At 49.7% G+C, this 21,235-nt stretch overlaps 1 protein-coding gene across 4 annotated transcripts in view; it reads right to left on the bottom strand.

The window, feature by feature from the left end:
* The window catches only part of HTT (huntingtin), a 96,263-nt gene extending 75,762 nt beyond the window's left edge, over positions 1-20,501 (bottom strand). For 2 of the 4 annotated variants that reach the window (XM_081122771.1, XM_081122773.1), the window contains exons 1-6: positions 20,143-20,501; positions 7,437-7,520; positions 3,302-3,422; positions 2,791-2,850; positions 2,342-2,421; positions 1,199-1,337 (exon numbers count right to left, since the gene is read on the bottom strand). In XM_081122771.1, coding sequence (XP_080978897.1) covers positions 1,199-1,337; positions 2,342-2,421; positions 2,791-2,850; positions 3,302-3,422; positions 7,437-7,520; positions 20,143-20,351 — 693 coding nt within the window. In that variant the 5' untranslated portion in view covers positions 20,352-20,501. The remainder of the gene's footprint in view (positions 1-1,198; positions 1,338-2,341; positions 2,422-2,790; positions 2,851-3,301; positions 3,423-7,436; positions 7,521-20,142) is intronic. The other 2 variants (XM_081122772.1, XM_081122774.1) reach the window with 2 other exon arrangements.
* Positions 20,502-21,235: the final 734 nt, after the last annotated feature.

The following is a 21,235-nucleotide window of genomic DNA, read 5'->3' as shown; positions in this document are numbered from 1 at the left end:
ATAAAGTGTAAGCAGAGACCTGAGCAGCGGGGGCCTTCGCTCTGGAAAAGCTGTGCCCACCGTATTTGGGGAAAGGGTCAGGAAATGACACTATGTAACATAAATGCTGTAAAAAAAATCGACAAATTATGAGGTCAAAGAGAAAGAGGACTAGCCAGCTACAGCCACATCTGGCCTAAGAGGTGGTTGGTACGTGTTCAGCCTGCAAAGTCACTAAGAGATGTCCTTGGGTCTGGGGCACATAGAACCTAACTAAATGGGACAGCATACTACTCACACTGTTCTGGGAAATCAGAATGAGACTGTCACTGGACCTCCAGAATAACCGAGACAAGGGTGCTGTGATTCTAACCGTGGCCACTGAGGCCTGAACAAATAGTCAAGAATGAAAGGGGTGACCACCTAGCTACATGCATTTGCTGATGATGTCACCCAAGAACATCCATTTCCCATGAGTGTAAACTAGGCTCTGAACAACGAACTGTCCCAGTCACTGGTCAGTGTACACCAAGCAGTGCTCACGGAGTCAGGGTGACCTCAGGGGCCCAGCACTGAGGTATGACCCTGGGCAAATGAGCAGTGAATGAACAGACTGGTGTCTGACTTATAAACAGGTTTCTCCTTAACAGTGAGGTTAGTTAGCATACCTGGTTCTCAGAGGCTCATCACCTCTAGGTGAAGTTATGGATTAGATCTCTGGAACCAGAAGGTGAAGGAACACACCCCTGGCCACAGGATGCCCCCAGTGGTTGTGGCCTCCAGTTCCTCCCTGACCAGGGTAAGGAGCCAACCCAGTACCCCAAAAATCAATCTGCTCAGGAGCAAAGCCTTTAGAATCTGCGTGGATACACCAGCCCCTATTCAACTCTTCACCCAAAGAGTAGAACAGAGAGCAGAAGTAGAAAGAAGCTCTCAGTGTGCCTCAAATACTCGAATTGATATTAGAGCACCACAGGCCCTGGCTGGGTAGCTCAGGTGGCCGGAGCATTGTCCCAATGCGCCAAGACTCAACGAATGGAGCAACAAATCGATGTTTCTCTCTCTCTCTCTCAAGTCAATAAATAAAAATTGAAACAAATAAAAATAAATTATAAGCACGACAGAACTCAAGAACTACCTTCAAATGACTGCCTGTCCAAAAGCCCTAACTTCCCTCCAGACTCATCCACAGGTTTGTGACTTGAGGTAACAATCATACCTTAATTTCATTGTCATTTGCAAAATTGCCAAATGAAGCCATAATTTTGGGTATGGCTGCAGCCAAGGTCTCCTGAACAGACTCCTCAGGTCTCCTGCTTGTTCGAGTCAGGCAAGGCAAAAGGTTTACCAGGTAAGGCCTGCAGTGTGAGAGGAGTATGCATTATTCCACTAGGTCTGCTTTAGTGAGATATAAACACCTAGTTTAGTTCCTGTTAGAGAAAAGCTGGTTTTTACAGGAAAACACTCTTCAATGGTAAGGGGACGAACCTCAGCTAAAAGAATAGGATGAACTGCAGACAAAGGTCAGATGCTGGGAGACGCTCACCCTTCATGTCTCCTACAATCACAGAGGACTCTCCACGGCATGTTTTAAAAATTATTTGCAGTAAATTATAATAGTTATTAGAATATTCATACTTTAAATTAGAAAATAATAGGTAATATAAGAAACACCACTTTAGGAGGGGAGGAGGGCATGGGGGGATAGTGGTGAAGCAAAGAGGCTCGACTTGGGGTGGTGAACACATAATACAGCGTACAGATGATGTGTTGTAGAACTGTGCACCTGAAACCTTCAAAGTTTGTTAACCTGTGTAACCCCAATACATTCAGTAAAAAAGAAATGGAAGTGAAGAAAAAAAAATTTTCTGAACAAAAACTCACAAAATCTCATAAGACAGCTCTTTGCAAGTGTACAGTTTGCACCAAGCCTCTGGTCCGACTGGGAGAGAGCAGCATTACCCACCGCTCCCAGAGCACCCCCAGCCGGAACCTCCAGCCTAAGGGCCTTGGCTCTCCCCAGGCTCCGCCTTCCCCATGAAACCCCTGAAAACCCTCCCGCTCTCCCTGGTCTTCAGGACTTGAGTCATACTTCTGTAATAAAGGCTGCCTTCTGTTGTTCAAAAAATAAGAAGAAAAAAAAAACACCACTTCAAAAATAAAAGTTAAGAAATGAGAATAAAGCTTTCTTGGAAAAGAAGCGTTACAAAATTTTAAGTGTTCAAGCTAAATAAGCCTTAGAGATAAGAAGTGATGTGAGCTGAGATGTAAAGAACCCGCAACGCTGGAGTTAGGCACCCACCAAAATAATAATAATCATCATCATCATCATCATCATCATCATCCAGAGCACACAACGTACCTGCATTTCTGAGGCCGAACCAGGTGAGCTAGCTCTGCAAACCTCCACAGGGCAGCGCGCAAGCTCCGGGCAGCACCATTCTGCATGGATTTAACGAGCAGTGTGTTACATTTAAAGGTCATAGGCACTAGTCACCAGGAAGACCTCATATAAAGAAAAGCGTTTTTTCATTGTTAATTTCTGTTTTTAGAGAAAAAGCCATTTGAAAGTTTAACACTTCAGAAATTTTAAGGTCCAGTGAGCTTAGTTATAAAGATATAAAACATAAGCTACCGTTGTAAATACCCAGCTCATCTAACAAATATGAAGGTAAGTAAAATAATGTCTATTTTACCAAACAGCACTTCCTTCTAACATTTTACTTATTAAATATCAGATAACACTGTACACAAACTGCTCCATACAGTGAAACAGTACCACTTTTCCAATAACAAACAATAAAGACATACCTTTTTAATTTCCTTATAGAGCTCTAGCTGCAGCCTCGGAAGGTTAGAATCCATCAAAGCCTGCAACAAAGCACAGGAGCTATGCTCAGGGAAGAGAGACCATCAGACTGTCTTCTAGACCTCTAGACCTCTGCTCTAGAGGAAGCTCAAAGGCAACTTCATTTCAATCACGGGCAAAGTGAAATTAATAGTAATGACCCAAAGAACCTATTCACTAAGAAAAAAGCATACATATGTAGGAAGTTATTGGATACACTAGATACAGGTGATTCTCTTGAATAAAAATGGAAGAGAGATTTAACTTGTATTACAATCAAATACTACATAGTATCAAAACTTAAATGGCAGATGGTTCAAATCCATTCTAAACCTCTTATCTGAAACCCATAACAGTCAACGAGTGAAGAAAGCCCTGAAAGTTTCTCTGCTCGTTCAAGTACACTCTATTGGGTGATCCAACACTAGCAAGGCCCTGAAGTCTGGGCACCAGCCACCCTGGCCAGGCTCTCACTTTTATGACTTTGTTGAGGCATTCGTCAGCCACCATCCTGACATCCGACTCCGCATCGTCACTGCACAGCAGAAACAGCTCCATGGCAATGCCCAGGAGTTTCTGAAATTCTGGAGAATTTCTAAGTGAAAAAAGGAGAGAGACTGTCACAGCCAAGAAGAGCCTAAGAAAACATGACAACAAAATGCAGCATGGTGTCTGGTGTCCTGTATGGAATGCTGGAGCAGGACAGTTAAGGTTAACGGTCTGTCACATGGAATCACTAATAAGCACATACCACAGTGACGTTAGATGCTATGACTGGGGTAGCCAGATGTGGGTGCATGGGAACTCTGTGCTGACTCTGTAACTCTTGTGTAAATTTAAAACTATTCTAAAATGTTAAAGTTTATTTTAAAAAAGAGGTTGTACTTGCAAGACAAATCTCATTTTTTAAGTTTTAATTGAAAAGTCTTTAAAAGACACTGCTTTTTGTGTATTTTAACTTAATTTTTAAAAAAGACACTGCTCAAGATGCTTGAACCCCAGCCAGCCATCTGCTCTTCGCCACAGGTTACTAACTTGCAACATCAACACCCTTTTTTCCAATCGTCACCCGAGGACATGCTTAGAGAGAGGTGGGGGAGAGAAAAAGAGAGAGAGAAACATCAATGTGAGAAACCATATCCCAACCAACCGGGGATCAAACCCACAACCCAGGTATGTGCCCTGACCAAGAGTCAAACCAGCGACCTTGCGGTAGGCAGGAACCTCAACCAACTGAGCCACACCGGCAGAATCTGCAACATCCCTGATACCTGAATCAGTGCACCAATATAACTCTTCACTCCCTTCCAATATGTCCCAAAGGTAAACCGGACTTCACCACAGACTCTACATGGCCATGGTCAGGCTGTGTCTTGGCCCTGCCACACTATCACAAGCACTGGAATCTATGGAATGTTTGTGAGTGATTTTAACACGTTTAACGGAGAGCCTGTGTAGGCTGTCATGAACCAGTTGGCTAAACACAGCCAAAGCAGAGATAGCTGATGGGCCACGGACATGAAACCGATGTCACAGCACTGGGAAGTGTAGCAATACATCCCTGACTAGTGCTGCTGTGCCTCAAACATCAAAACCAGCTGGCATCTCATGATCTCAATCCAGAGTGCTCTGAAATGGAGGTCCCCCCCTCTACGTCACAATTCCTACCACAGGTGGTGAACCTCAGAGGACCGCATCAGCAGTGATCAGCAAACACACACAAGCAAGACACAAAGCATGCCACTCAGCAACCTCCCAGACCTCACCTACATGCAGTACAGCTGTGAAGAGAGGACTGAGGAGGAAAGGCCCCCTGAGATGCAGGGACTGCATTTAAATGCTGCTCGAAGCAGTGCTGTCCACAGAAAGGCTGTATGAGCTACATGTGTGATTTTACACTTTCCAACAGACACATCAGAAATCAAGAGAAACGGGAAAAATTATCTTAATACTACATTTCACTTAACCTAGTGTATCAAAAATATTATTTCAACATGTAATCAAATGAATAAATTATTTATATAACATGATCTTTTATACACCTCAAATCTGTCTCCTCAGCCCAGCAACCACCGGCTCTGCCTGGGTGTCCCCTCCTGTCACGGCCAGAAACTCCCTCTGAGCAGTAACCTGGGGAATCACAGGGCTCCCCCTACCAGTTTTCCTTTGTTCCAGGATTGCTTCTGTTCTTTGTATGAGATGCCAAGTGCCTTGAAAACCACTGTTACAAATATCTGATCCATACCAATTGTTTTAGGCAGGAAGGTAAATCCTGTTTATTAACTTACCTAACACAAAAGCAAAAATCTTTCATGATTTTTTTAAACTTAATGTTTAGTATTGTTAATATCTTTTCTGGTCACAAACAAACATCTGTAAGTCATCTTTTATGAAGTTAACAGCATTCCTTTCTATAAGTGTATCTTAATTTTTCAACTCCCTTATTGGTAAACATTGAGGTTATCTTTAATTTCCTAATGGGATGAACAAACTGCCCTACACCAATAACGTTATCCACTTCCCTAAGGATAAACGCCAGAAGCAAAACTGTTCAGCACAGATGATAGTTTAAAGCTTCATATTTTGCCAAATTGCCTTTTAAGAAGATTGTATCACCGCTGACAAAATCCTAAGTAGTTTTTAATGTTTGCCAATTTAACAAGTAAAAAATGTTTTTACAGGAATGTGCCAAGCATAACGACAGTTCTGGTCAACAACAGACCACATATATGAGTGGTCCCTTAAATGTAAAATGGTCCTGGAAAATTCCTCTCGCCTAACGATGTCTTAGAGGGAAGGTTGCAGAAATCACCAAGGCTGTGACTGAAATGGCAAAGAGCTTTAACCTGTGTGGATGGGGTGGCACTGAGGAGCTCCTGGGGTGGCTCCTGAGAACTGACTGAGCTGTTGGAACTGACAAGCCCCTCTGCAGAGCAAGTACAATGACTATTGGCATCACTCCACACAAAAAGAATGGACACCCTGATGTAAAAGCCACAAACAGTTGTTACTGTGAACAGATCAGCAAACTGAACCACAAGTCAATCCTAAGATTCTTGTCATGCTTTACTAACATGTGACCCGAAGCCAACGTGCCATCGATTCCACAGAGATGATCAAGAAACAGAGTGTACAGCACGAGGCACTCCCATTGGGGGCGCGCAGGAGGCAGCCAATCAATGACTCTCTCATTGATGTTACTCCCTCTCCTTGTCCCTTCCTCTCTCTGAAATCAATAAAGAAATATTAAAAAAAATAAAGCACAATTCACCCCGCTTACGAGGAGCGGAGGAAAACTCAGAAGTCTCCTCTCCCTACTTTTACCCTGGTATTGTTCTCAACACCAGCATGCTCACTCAGACTTTTATATTTCTACTTTCAGGACATATTTTCATTCATCGTTACATTTTCTACCCACAGGATTTCTATAAATTAGGTAGAAACAGAAATCAGCCCGGCTGGTGTGGCTAAGTGGTTGGGCATCGACCTATGAATCAAGAGATCATGGTTTGAATCCCGGTCGGGCACATGCCTGGGTTGTGGGCTTCATCCCTGGTGCGGAGCGTGCAGGAGGCAGTCGATCAGTGACTCTCTCTCATCATTGATGTCTCTATCTCTCCCTCTCCCTCCCTTCCTCTCTCTGAAATCAATAAAAACATTTAAAAAAAAACCCAAAAACAGAAATCATCCACCATATTTCACAAATGATGGAATGAACTGAACTAAAATGAAATATTAAATGTGAGATCCCTTTGAAAGTATAAAATACAAATGTAAGGTACCGTTAAAAATAAGGGAATCACCGACTTTCTGTTAGTACCAAAATCCAGATTATTATCCTCCAAGAGTTTTCTAACAGATCATAAAGAGCTCTTTCAGCTGGAGAAGAACATGAATTATTTATTCCAAGGGCAAGGAAAGCAAGGATATGAATATTGCATGCATGCCCATCTGGGTAACAGAACTCAGAAATCATAGGTACATCTGTCTCCTACTCAGCCCTTAGAAACAGGCCCAAAATATTTCCCCTCCACAGCTACTAGAGACAGTGGATCAGCAAGACAGACCGTCAAAAACAAAGAGAAAAAAGGAGCATCAGCAAAGAAGATACAAAAGAAGGTGCCGCTTTACCAGGAAGCAAGATGAGCCAGGGAAGCAGACCTACCTAGTCTGCGGCCCATGACCCCACTCACGCCGAAGGTGAGGCGAGCAGCCTGCACTGTTGGGAGTCCTGCACTCCTGCAGGGCCAACAGTGGGCCGCCCAGTGCCACAGAGAGCAAATCAACAGTCTGATCACTGGACAGGCACATGTTCCAATGACTAAAATAATGTAACACATCAAACACGAGGATTTTTAAATATTCAAAGTTACTGAGTGCCAATTAAACATAAACATGCTGTTTGCATGTCGTAATGGTTACAGATGTTGTGTCTGATTATAAAAAGGAGGCACTGCTCATTACAGTGTCTGGAGCCTTGACACAAAAGCCAGGAGTACAGGGACAGGGTCTTTTAAAGGCTAAGACACTGGGAGACAAAAGCCTATTCTAGCCCATTAGGGATGAAAACCTGGGAAGTTTTTACTTCACTAGAAGACAGAGTGGTTACCTGAGAGACTGAGCCACAATGTTCTCACATATCGTCAGACAATGGTTCACACGGTCTTTCTTGGTGGCGGAGAGTTCTTTCTTTCTAAAAGGAAAGGAAAAAAACAAGAGCAGTAAGCGTGTGTTTAACTATGCACTCCACTTATTTCTACCCATCAATGACGCACTCCGGAAGCACCTGTACTTCTAGGAACGACCACGGACTCCATGCAGGGGCAAAGTGGGAGAGGCACAGAGGAGCTCGCCCAGGCTTCCTCAACTATGCTGCTCCAGAGCAAAGTCAGGTGACGTGACTAAATGCACCCTATTTCCCCTAGTTTAGCAGAGAAATTGCAGTGCAAACAGCGACTCGCCCAAGATCACTCCGATAGAAGGGTATGCAATTCAGTGAAATACAACAGCATAGTACCCGCTCTGTATGCCTGCTTGCCTCCACGTCTCAAAACCGCATTGCTCATTGACTGTGATCAGCAGACCACACAGACCTCATGCTCCATGAGGTATGAATCACAGACCATGGCTAATCGGTTCCATACCCCACACAGCTAGAAAGAAGCCTCCTGCTCAGAGCCTTTCTCAAAAGCCTCCTACTGAGACTTCTTAGCCAAACAAGAGGAGATAGAGAGCCAGGTCAAGAAGATCAGATTAAAGGTGCTTGCTTGCCAGGCTTCCCGTCTTCATGGTGGGCACCACGGAGATAAGGTGGGGGGATGAGCCAAAGAGGGAGGCAAAAAAGGCAGGCTTAAGAAGTGTATCCAAATAGGAATTTGAGTGTAGTTACCAGTACATGGTACTAACTAGAACCAACTAAACTAGAAGACTCCTGGGTTTTAAGGGAATTCTAGTACTAAGGGGGACCCAGCCTACACACACTTGTGACTAATGCAACCCTCATGCTCCAAAAAGTGCACCTAAGGAACAGGCTGTCACAATTGTCAAATCCAATGAAGGCATGCCCTCCATAAGGCACTGCAGCTGTGGCCGGGGGAAAAACGGGCAAGAAAAAAACCTCTGAAGGGGCAAGTCAGGGACCAAAAAGAACAGACAGGGTTCCAGGCAGAAAGAACCAGGGCCTGAGTGAGAGGCCTGGCTTGTGGCAAGTAGAGAAGGGCTTCCCAACGACTGCCAGGTTAGAGCTCCTCATTACACAGACTAGTGAATGTGTGTTTCCCACTTGTCTTCTTCCTGAACAGGACTTACACAGATAAGTTATACTGCAAAGTGCCAGTCACCCACCAAACACCAGTCTTCCCTTCTTGGACACATGCCTCCCACTTAGAAGTTCCATGGCCTCACCTCCCTGCAGCTAGAGACAGATATCAACTTGGCTCCCCCAGATGAAACAGGAAAGGCGGTGATATGTGGGGCTCCCTTGCTGGCTTGCCCTGGGTATCTCCCCTTTTAGTTCCTTCCATTTGGAACAAACATGTCCAACTCCCAGTTGTTGCTTACACAGACTTCAAGATGGCTTCAGAGCAACAAGAGGGAAGGAGCCTGGGCCCCTAAGTGAGCATGAGGAGCAGAGGCCCCACCTCCCATCCTCAGAACGACCTACTTCAAAAGCTCTATGACAGAAACAACCCAAATGTCCTCTACCTGGCAGATGGACAAACAAAAAGAAGACGGAATACTGTACTGCTTGGCAGTGAGAGGGCAACTGGTAACACACACAAGGGTGAATCTCAATGTACCATGTTCACAGCTACACACTGAATGAGTCCATTTATAGGACGTTCTGGAAGAAACGAAACTACAGGAAAGAGAGTGATCAGCAGCCCTGGCTGGTGTGCTCGGTGGTTGGAGTGTCGCCCCTCAGACTGAAGGCTCTCGGATTAGATTTGGGTCAAGGGCATGTACCTAGGTTGCAGGCTCAATCCCCGGTGCCTCTGTGCCGGAGGCAACCAATCAATTTATCTCTCACATCAATGTTTCTCTCTCTCTCTCCCTCCCTTCCAATGGAAAAAATATCCTCCAGTGAGGATTAAAAAACAAAACAAAAACTACTACAGGAATGAAAACGATCAGCGGTTTCCAAGGGCCAGGACAGGAACTGACAGCAGAGGCATGCAGTATGGGCATGGGGAAGCCCAGGGGTGGCAGGACTGTTCTAAATCTCAACTGTGGGCTTCATGCATTTGTCTAAATGCACAGAACTGTACACTGAAAAGGGTGTGTTTTACCACAGTAAATTATACCTCGGTTTTAAAAAGAGTACTCTCTCCGTTAAATGACCTCATTCAAGTCTCTTACAGCAGCTCAGTTTATCTGGTTTAAGGCAGCCGTCAAGAAAGCGAAAGGACACTGATGAAGTTAAGTGTTTTAGGAAGTAAACTAACTCACCTATCCTTACTCCTTGATTTCCAAAGTGAAAACCTGCCCACAGCCTTAAGTGAACTGAATTCACACACCCAGACTCCCAGCTGCATGGGTTGTGGCCCCTCAGCTTGGCAGTCTCTCACAATAGGTCTAAACAACTCCTTGGGGCTGGTAATGAGAAAGAGGCTGACAGACACTAAACTAAGCAGGCCTCACAACTAAACGGCGGTCAGAATAGAAATAGTCATGGCCTGGGTTTTCAGCAAAGTCAGAATCTAAGCAGAACCTTTATCCTGTGGCATCTCTACCTCAAGCCCGAAACAGTAGTAAGCAGGTGATTCCTGGCAAGTCCCTCCAGTCTCTGAGCCCAGCTTTCCCAGCTGGAATGGAAGGAGCTCAGCTAAAGTGGGGTGGTAGCCAGGTGTCTCAGATGGGCCAGCCCTGACCAGCTGGCATGGCTGCCAGAGTGCAGCATGGAGAAACTCTGAGCTCACCTGTATTCAGTAAGAGAGACTTCCATGCTGAATGGCTGAGTCTACCATAGGCTGGGGAAGGAGGTGTCCCCTCAGGTTGCAACATTATAAGTGTTTATGAGGCATAAAATGTTCCCTGGACTTAACATGACAGCACTTACAAAAGCTGCACGTGTGGTTAAACTGACAATGCAGGGTCTCCAGGTACACAACTCAGCAGTCACCCACGCACCAATGGGAGGAAGTCAACGGCTCCACACTGATTACCCCAGGCCTGATGGAGAGGGGGCCAGGCCCACAGGGCATGTCTCCATCTTCTTAGAAGCAAAAGATACAAATATGAGTTTTCAAAAGAACTTTGTCTCTCTCCTCACGTGATAAACAGAAAGAATACGGTTAGCAATAAACAACAACACATAGGCTTCCAAGGCCGGCGCCCTGTCATTAAGACCTGTGTGTGCTGTGTCATGTGCTAGAGCTTGAGCAGGTAAAGCAAACTGACTGCCAAAGACAGAACATGGTGCGAGTTTCCAAACCCTGGGGATCAAGGCCCATTCCAACCTGGCCTCAGGCTACTTTCCAACTTCCCCCTGGGTCAATATTCCCAAACCTCCAGGGAACTCTGGCTGCTGGAAATAACTCCCTTGTGTTGGTCGTGCATCTTCAAAAGCTCAGTTCTCGTGCCTTCTACAGCCCCTGCTTGAAATGCCTCATTCCTATCTTATTTTGTCCAATAAGCAAACTTGGAAGTTCAGGAAAACTACAACTATTTTGTTCCCCTGTGAAATTTAATTAAATTGATGAACCGAAAGGTCAAACTGACTTGTTCCACATGAAAAGTAAGTATGGAAATTAAGGCGGAAGATGGCAGCACCTTGCTCTGGGCAGGAACTGGATGAACAGGGTGAGGCCTGGATGAACAGCGTCGGAGCAGTCCTGACTCTTCAACTGTTCTTGGTGAAGCAGTCATTTTAACTTCACCTTCAAAATAAAAAACTCAATCAGCCCTCCAACTGTGCAGCGAAGTCATCTGCACAGAAACACACACCTTGGAGGAGGCACAGAAAAGCTAGGCCTCTGCAGCACCTACAACCATGCTGAAACCACCAGCAAAGGGCCAACACCCAATGTGGGGATTCCAGCTCCCTCATCCAAACTCTGAGTGTTAGATTAGGTTACGGTTACCCATGAAAAATGTGGTTCCAGGTGGAGAGCGGCCAAGGGAGACCTGGACCACGTGGGAATGAGAGTCACTCATCGTGCACTTGCCTGGCTATCATGTGCACAAGCACTTTCATTCACATACACACTCGAGGCAGTGCTTGCACAGCCCACACAGCCAGCAGAACCGAGTCAGAAGGCTGCATTGCCTGCAGGCAGGGGCCCAGGTCTCCTGATTCCACATCAGCTGCTCCTTAACTCACCAAGTTCTACAGTAACATGAGAGTGCTCCTAGGAAACCAGGAGTCTTCCCGGAATGATTTCTACAGAAGGAATGGGACGCCAAAAGTGATTTTGGATTAACTTTCATACGTAATTTAAAGTAAAAGTGGTGCTTGATTAGGGGAATCAGGGCATAAGATTTCCCCCATCTACAGTCTGTATCACAGAAAAGGGCTACTAAAATAAAGCCTTGCCCGGTTGGTGTGACTCAGCGGTTGAGCATCGACCTAGGATCCAGGAGATTGAGGTTTGATTCCTGGTCAGGGCACATGCCCAGGTTGTGGGCTCGATCCCCAGTCTGGGGCTTGCAGGAGGCAGCCGATCAATGATGACTCCCTCATCACTGATGTTTCTATCTCTCTCTCCCTTCTCCCTTACTCTCTCTTAAATCAATAAAGACATATTTTTTTAAATAAATAAATAAATAAATCCTTTCTTACTAGTGAACTAACTGGATACAGTAACAATTACCAGTAGAAAGAAGTGCTGTTCAAACACAGATGTTCTAATCATAAGAAATGGCCAGAATGGGCAAATTCACAGGGACAAGAGGCACTAGAGGAGTGGCTGAGCGGCTGGGGAGGAAGTGCGGAGTGACAGAGGTGATGGTTGCAGAGCCCTGTGAATATAGTAAAAACCACTAAATTGTACATTTTTAAATGGTAAATTTTGTAATAATCACAAACTCAGATTTCAAACACTGTCTGCAAATGTCATCAGCTCTTCCTCCAAAGAGAATCTGACACTCCCCCCCACCCCACTGCAGCTTCTGTTCCCGCTCCCTGTCCACAGATCCAGAACCTGAACCCCCCCCCCCAGCTTCCTTCCCACTCCCTGTCCACAGGTCCAGAACCTGACACTCCCCCCACCCCACCACAGCTTCCTTCCGGCTCCCTGTCCACAGGTCCAGAACCTGACACTCCCCCCACCCCCCGCAGCTTCCTTCCGGCTCCCTGTCCACAGGTCCAGAACCTGACACTACCCCCACCCCACCCCAGCTTCCTTCCCGCTCCCTGTCCACTGGTCCAGAACCTGACACTCCCCCCACCCCACCCCAGCTTCCTTCCCGCTCCCTGTCCACAGATCCAGAACCTGACACTCCCCCCACCACTGCAGCTTCTGTTCCAACTCCCTGCCCACCAGGCCTTTGTTTTAACTAAAGTTTTTATTGAGGTAACTATAGATTCACATGCAGTTGTAAGAAATAATCAACTCAGTTTCCCACAATGGCAACATTTTGCAAAACTATAGTATTGACATTGATACAATCCACTGATCTCAGGTTTCAAAAAAAGATTTACTTTTACTGTGTGTATTTAGCTCCATACAATTTTACCAGATGTGTTACATTTGTGTATCTACCACCACAATCCATACAAAACATTTCTACCACCATGAGGAGCCTGGAGTTGCCCTGTTAGAACTGCAGCCCCGCCCTCTCTCCCTAACCCTGAACCATTTATCTAGCCTCCATTCCTAAGTCTCTGTCACTTCAAAAATGTTATATAAACAGAATCACAGAGTGTGCAGTGTCTTGGGATGGCTGGTGTCATGGGCATAATTTCAAGATATGTCTAGTTGTTGCGTGTCAGGATCTTGCTCCTTACTGCTAAGTAGTTCTACTGGTCACCTGTTGAAGGACATCCTAGCTGTTTCCAGTTTTTGGCTTTTAGGAATAAAGCTGCTCTGAGCACTTGTGCACAGATCTGTGTGTGGACATAAGTCTTCAGTTCTCCAGGATAAACACCCAGGAGTGCTGCTGCCAGGACACACAGTAATGACGTTCAGATCTACAGGGAGCAGCCCAGCTGTTTTCCAGGGTAGGCAGACACTCTCTATTCCCACAGCAATCATTAAGTGGCTTCATTCAAAGTGATCTTTCCAAGTTCGCCTCTGGGCAGAGTAAAGCCCGAAGTCCCTATACTGGTGCACAAGCCCCCAAGTGGCTGGCTAATCCCCGTCTCTAACCTCCCAGCCCTCTAACCTCATCTCCTGTTTCCGCCCTTCATTTAGCTTCAGGCCACTGGCCTCCTCATCTTTCCAAGAACACTCCTCTGTCCCCCACCTGGACTGCTCTTCTTCCAGATAGCCATGTGGCTTGCTCCCTCCACGGTCTGTCACCTTCTCAGTGCACTGCATCCCCTCAAGAAAACTGCACAGCCTTCCCCCCTTACTCTGTTTTTTCTCTCCATAGCATTTATCACCATCGGTCCTATTCGCTGCTGTAACCCAGGGCCCGGAATAGGGCTTGGCACACAACAGGTCATTCTGGTCCACTCCCCACTGAAGTCCCCACCCCAGTAGCTGGGAGCTCTTAATGCCCAGCTCACCAGTCAGTGTTACAACCCACTTGAAGCTACACAAATGCCCGATGGCCCTAGGACAGAAGTTACACTGCCTCAGCTACACCTGGACACACATGAGCACAGAAGCCTTCCCTCCCACACGAGAGGCGTTATCAACAGAGAGGCCTGGTCACCCCCAGCAAAGCTTCTGCAGCTCTCCCCACATAAAGCTGCTCACAGAGCCTGTTAAAAGGCTGACTCTGACTCAGGAGGTCTGAAGTGAGCACACTCTGCGCTTCTTATAAGCTCCCACGTAACACCAAACTGCTGGCCCCAAGGCCACTCTGAGCAGCAGGATCTATAGCATTTTTGTCTCCAACAGACAGTCTAGAGTCAGAGCTCATTCTATTTAACAAGATATAAAGTGTCTTATGCTGTGTCTTATTTTCCCTTCTAGTCAGAATAAATTATTCCAAGGTATTGTGCCAACTGGCTCCCCTGCAAGGACCAGAGGCCATGGGGAGGGGCTCTTAAGGTGGAGAACATTCGTCAGCAGCCCATTTGAAAGCCAGAAAATGTAGGACTTTGCCTTTACATCTCCAAAAGCCCTCTTTTAAACATAAATGCTACAATATTATACAGCAATTAGTAAGAAGTAGGCCTTGTTTTATTTTATTTTAATATATCTTTATTGATTTCAGAGAGAGGGAAGGAGAGGGAGAGGGAGAGATAGAAACATCAATGATGAGAGAGTCACTGATCGGCCGCCTCCTGCATGCCCCCGACTGGGGATCAAGCCCGCAACCCAGGCATGTGCCCTGACCAGTAATCGAACCCTGATCACCTGGATCCTAGTTCAATGCTCAACCACTGAGCCACGCCCAGCTGGGCAGGCCTTGTTTTATTGCACCTCGCTTTACTGCTCTTCACAGGTGCCATGTTTTCTACAAATTGAGGCAAGACCAGCAACAAGATTCCAGCTCGCTTTACAATGACACTGGCTTTATGACGACACTCGCTCTACTGCAGTGGTCTTGAACGGAACCTGCAGAACCTCCAACATTGGCCTGTATGTATCGCTATGGAACAAGGTCTACGGCATGTGGCTAAGTCAGAAAATACAGTGTGATCTCAGTCATGCACATTTAAATGCTCATATGTGCATTAAAAAACCAAGGAAGACGCAAGAGATACTTAAAAATTGTTATTAAATAACAATTAACAGGGAGGGCTTGATTTTTCATCTTCTCTGCTGTTTGAAGATGTTTTTACCATGTATATGTGTAACTTTCATAATTTTTAAACTAGTTAACAAAAAGCAACTGAAGAAGACACTTTTCCCAAAAGTGGTCCAATCATATAGAATCTAGCGGTAAGCAAACTGCAGCCTGCTTGTTTTTGGCCAGTCTGTGAGCTAAGAAATGTTTTTACATTTTTAAATGGTTGACAAAAAACAGAGAAATAGTTCATGATATGAAAATTATATAAAATTCAATGTTGTTAATAAAATTCTACTGGAACACAGCCACACTCAATGGTTTACCCACTGCCTCTGGCTGCTTTCATTCTATAATGGCAGAGTTAAGAAGCTGCAACAGAGACATGCCCACAAAACCTGACATGTTTACCAGCTGACCATTTACAGAAAAAGTTTGCCAAAGTTCATGGATCAGAAGACTTAATATTGCTAAGATGCCAATACTCTCCAAATTGATCTACAGATTCAATGCAATCCCTATCAGAACCCCAGCTGGCTTCTTTGCAGGAAACAACAATCTGTCTTACAATTCAAATGGAAATGCAAGGGGCCCAGAACAACCAAAACTATCTTGAAAAAGAACAAAGTTAGAGGACTCACATTTCACAACTTGAAATTGTGATACAAAACTACAGTAATGAAGACTACACAGTACTGTGGAGGAGAGATAAACAGACCAATGGAACCAAGTTAGAGTCCAGAAATAAATCCACACTGTTATGGGCTATTAATTTTCAACAAGGCGCCAAAACAGCTCATTAGGGAAAGTACAGTCTTTCAACAAATGGTGCTGGGACAACTGGATGTCCATATGTGAAAGAATGAAGTTGGACCCTTATCTTACACTATAAATAAAAATTAACTCAAGATGGGTAAGACCTAAATGTAAGAGTTAAAACTCTAAAATTCCTATAAGAAAACAAAGGAGTAATAAAACTCCATGACCTTGAATTAGGAAAGTTTCTTAGACATAACATCTAAAGTACAGCAACCAAAGACAAAATGGAAAACTGGACGAGTTCATCAAAATTAAAAACTTTTCAGCTTCAAAGAACACGATTAAGAAAGTAAAGAGAACCCGGTGGGGCGTGGCTCAGCGGTTGAGCGTGGACCTAGGATCCAGGCGATCTGGGTTCGATTCCCAGTCAGGGCACATGCCTGGGTTGCGGGCTAGCAGCCAATCAATGACTCTCTCATCATTGATGTTTCTATCTCTCTCTCCCTCTCCTTTCCTCTCTCTGAAATCAATAAAGATATATTTAAAAAAAAAAAAAGAAAGTAAAGAGAAACCTACAGAAAGGGAGCATTTTTACAAATCATGTATCTGATAAGGTCTAGTATCCAGCCTAATTAAAGAACTGTTACAACTCAACAATAAAAAGACAACTCACCTAAAAAATGGGAAAGAATGAGGACAGTGGCTTCAAGATAAGTGTATGAAAAAGTCTGGGTTCCTGTGTGGTGAAGGCCTGGGGGGGGGGGTCAATGGGGGGAAAAAGGGGGACATATGCAATACTTTCAACAATAAAGATGAATTAAAAAAAAGAATCTGGGTCCCTAATCTTACTGTTGAACTTCCTCAAAAAGACAAGTGTAAGCTACTGCAGCAGGTTTTGTTACGTCCAGTTGACTAGAGCCCTGACAGCTAAACCAGGCGACGCTTAGCAGACAGAGATGGGAACAGGTCCTATTGGCTCTACCTTCAACATTCAGGCATTTCTCCGTCACCTGGCCTGTACTGAGGTCGTGGCAGAGCCCTCCTCCCCTCTCCTGAACACTGCAGGCTTCCTGCCGGTCTCCTGCGCCTGCCCATGCTCCCCTTCCCTTGTTCTCAGCCAGTGCTCACTGTAAAACGGAACTGGAGTCCTCTAGTTCTCTGACCAAACGCTCCGATGACTTCCTGTCTCACTTAGAATAAATGCCAATGTCTTTATTCCACCTACAAGGAAGGGCTTTTGACTGGTGTGGCCCTCCTTCTACTTCTCTGACCCCGCCTCCTACCAAGAGTCTCCCTCTCACTAATTCTGCCAGCCAAACTGACCGCCGTGCTGTTCCTCAAACGGGGCTCTGTGGGCCTGTTGCCCTGCCTGGAATGCCCCTCCTCCACACATCTCATGGCTATCTCTTTGACCGCTTCAGTTATTTACCCAAAGCCACCGCCTCAGTGGGCACCCCACCTAAAATGTCAACACTGTATTCACCCTGACACGGCCTGGCCCCCTTCCCCGCCTGGCTGCTCCTCCTTCATGGGTCACCATCCAGCACACTGCATGCTTGATTCTCTCTCAATTACTATCTGAGCCCCTCACTAAAATGAACACTCCACGAGTGCAGAGCTTTATCTGTTCACTGCTGCAGGCCTGCACCTACTAGAATAGTGCCTGGCACACATCGGACATTCAGTAGACGTTTATTGATGAGTAAACAATTACAGTCGGGGGAGAGCTAGGTGGGAACCTGAAGGAGAAGGCGAGAGCAGCAGAGGCAAACGTCAACTCCCTCCCAAGCCCAGGCGCGCCCTGCATGCCAGGCCCACCCAGGGCCCCAGCGCCCTACATGCTGAACCAGCCAAGAGCGGGCGCTCAGACACAGCAAGTGAAGCCTACGCGTGGCTGTGACACTACAGTTCTGCACAACAGAGAGCAAGAGCCATAAAAACAGAACAGACACTTTCTAAATTGCTTTTGGCCAATCTTCCTTGAGGGGACGGGTTTTTCAGCTGAAGCCTCTGAACAGAAATGCCAAGATCCAAACTTGTAAGCAATGAGTTTGTTACTCAAAATTTATGAATACCTGCTTTCTCAGCAGCAAAGTACATAAAAATATGACACGCTTTTTAGTTAAAAGAACTATAACTGAGCCTAATGCAGCTGACTTCGGGGCATGCTAAGAACTGTCGGAGTGACTATGTTGAATTACTTTTGTGTATAAGAAATTTACAATCTGCCTTCATATAGGCACCGACTACATCCAGAGGCGCTCACGGGAGGAAGTTTAACAGTGCTGGCCTCTGGGAGCAGTTAGGCACTCGGGAGAAGAGTGGGAGAGAGACCTTCTAATTATTACCTTTGGAATTAGCATCATGTTAATGCATTACTTATGCGCAATAGATGAAAATTTTAAAATAAGTCAATCATAGATTACCTTCAAGTAGTGAAACAAAATCTACCTACTTTGTCAGGCCAGTTTCAGAAGGGAACGTCTCTACCCCCATATTCTGAAGATGCGCAAGTTCAGCAGCCGTCAGACCAGCGGAACACAGGCGGCTTTCGGACTGACAGGCAAGGGACCGGGCAGAGAGGCCCTGCTCCCCCAGGCCCGGGCAGGCACACAGGGGCCAGGCCAGGCGGAGGGACCAGGCAGAGAGACCCTGCTCCCCCAGGCCTGGGGGGTGGCGCACAGGGGCCAGGCCTGGCGGAGGGACTGGGCAGACAGACCCTGCTCCCCCAGGCCTGGGGGGTGGCGCACAGGGGCCAGGCCAGGAGGAGGCACCCGGCAGAGAGACCCTGCTCCCCCAGGCGCGGCCGGCGCACACGGGCCAGGCCAGGAGGAGGGACGGGGCACAGAGACCCTGCTCCCCGAGGCCCGGCCGGCGCACAGGGGCCAGGCCAGGAGGAGGGACGGGGCACAGAGACGCTGCTCCCCCAGGTCCGGCCGGCGCACAGGGGCCAGGCCAGGAGGAGGGACGGGGCACAGAGACCCTGCTCCCCGAGGCCCGGCCGGCGCACAGGGGCCAGGCCAGGAGGAGGGACGGGGCACAGAGACGCTGCTCCCCCAGGCCCGGCCGGCGCACAGGGGCCAGGCCAGGAGGAGGTACGGGGCACAGAGACCCTGCTCCCCGAGGCCCGGCCGGCGCACAGGGGCCAGGCCAGGAGGAGGGACGGGGCACAGAGACGCTGCTCCCCCAGGCCCGGCCGGCGCACAGGGGCCAGGCGAGGCACAGGCACCTGCCCCAGAGGCGCCGCGGGGAGCCGGGAATGGCTACGTTGTCAGTTACTCGTCGTAACTTATGTTGCTAATGCACACTGTGCAAGCAAACCCTTCTCTCTCGGCGTCCGAACAGGCTTTCACCTCCCCGCACGGCAAACAGCGCGGTTCTAAATCCTGCGCCAACGTCCCTCCCCAAAGGCACGTTTTCTAAGTAAGCTCCCGACGCCGCGGGGACCGGCTCAGAGGCAGGACGGGAGCGCAGAGGGGAGGGGGTCGGCCCTAAGGGCGGCTTCGGGGCCGCTTCCCGACAGGTGTCCTCACTGGGTCCCCTCGCGCCCCGGGCGCGGCCTGCGCGGGGTCCCGGCCTCCGCTCCGCACCCAGCGCCGGGGCGTCGCGGGAGCGCGGGCTCCTCCCTCGGCGCTTCACACCCTCCCCGGCGCAGGCAGCGGGGGACCCAGCGCCCCGGCGGTGCCGCGAGGTCAGCAGTGCCGCCACACGAGCCGCCGCGGACACGCGTGCCCCGCGCCCGCCCCGCGCGAGCCGGCCCTGCGCAGCGTGTCGCCGGGGCGTCCAGGGCCCCGCGTGCGCCTCGGTCCCCTCTCCCGACACGCGGGCCGCTGTCGTCACCGCGCGCTCGGCACCCGCGCCCCACGCGAGTGCGCAGGCCTGAGTGGGGCTCAGACGCGGCCTCCCCGAGGCTCCACCTGCCGGGCCGCGCGAGGCGCCCGCAGAAGCGGCGGCGCGGCCGCGAGCCCCGGGCTGCGTGAGGCCCGGCGCGGGAGCCTCCCCGCAGCCCCCGCCCCCTCCGGCATGACGTCATCGCCCCCGCAGCTCCCGGCCCGCGAGCGTCCCGCGCCCCCCGCCCTCCACCCGCCCCGACGGCGACGAGCGGGAAGCGCAGCGGCCGGGAGGCGGCGGGGAGCGGGGACGACGCGAGGGCCGGGGAGCCCGCGGCGGGAGGCCCTGTGCGGGGGCCGGGGCGGCGGCGCGCCCGCACTCACGGTCGGTGCAGCGGCTCCTCGGCCACGGCCGGGCCGGGCGGCGGCGGCGGCGGCGGGGGCGGCGGCGGCTGCTGCTGAGGCGGCGGCGGCTGGGCCTGCGGCGGCGGCTGAGGGGGCTGAGGAGGCGGCGGCGGCTGCTGCTGCTGCTGCTGCTGCTGGAAGGACTTGAGGGACTCGAAGGCCTTCATCAGCTTCTCCAGGGTCGCCATGGCGGCCTCCCGCCCCGCGGGGACAGCGCCCGGAGCGCACGGGCCGGCTCGCGGCGCGGCTCAGCAGCGCGGCAATGAATGGGGCTCGGGGCCGCGGGCAGGAGCGGAACCGAGACGCCCAGCCATCTTGGACCCGTCCCGGCAGCCCCCGCGGCCCTGCGTCCCACGGCGTTCCGCCGTCGGGGCGGGGCCAGGGCGGGCCGACGGGATTGACAGCAAGGGGCGGCGGCCTCCGCCAATGGCCGACCGAGGCGCGGGTCCGGCCCCGAGCCCACCGGATTGCCTTCAGGGGCGGGCGCAGCCACTGAGATAACAGCGTCCGTTCGCGGCGGGCACGGTGGCGCTGAGGGGCGGGGCTCGGGAGGGGTGGGCTGGGGCTGGGGGCGGGGCGATGCGACAGGACCTGGTGGTGAGGGGCGGGGCGAGGGGCGGGGCGGTGGGCGGGCCCTGGCAGTAGGAGGCCGGGTGGTGGGGCGGGGCCTGGCGGTGAGGGGCGGGGCGACGGGGGGGCCTGATGGTGAGGCGGGGCCTGGTGGCGAGGGGCGGGGCGCTGGGGCGGGGCCCGGGGGTGAGGGGCGGGGTGGTGGGCGGGGCCTGGTTGTGAGAGGCCGGGTGGTGGGCGGGGCCGGTGGTGGGCGGGGCCCTCTGGACTGAGCGCGAGCGGCCGGGCCGGGCCAGGGCCAGAGCCCCTGCTGGGCTCCCCCGCGCCCCGCGGCGGGAGCCGGGGCTGAGGGCGGCGTCGCCGGTCTGCTGTGCAAGGAGGAGTCGGGCCCTCGCGCCCGGGAGCTCGGAGCGCGCCCTGCTCGGTCCGTAGGTGGGTGGCGACCTGCGGGATTGTTCCGCCCGGCGGACGGGGAGCCAGGCGTGGGCCCCGAGAGGAGAGG

This window comes from Miniopterus schreibersii (genome assembly GCF_964146895.1).
Source record: "Miniopterus schreibersii genome assembly, chromosome: 1".
Classification (NCBI taxonomy): domain Eukaryota; kingdom Metazoa; phylum Chordata; class Mammalia; order Chiroptera; family Miniopteridae; genus Miniopterus; species Miniopterus schreibersii.
Note: the sequence above shows the minus strand (reverse complement) of the source record. Positions and strands in the feature narration are given on the sequence as shown.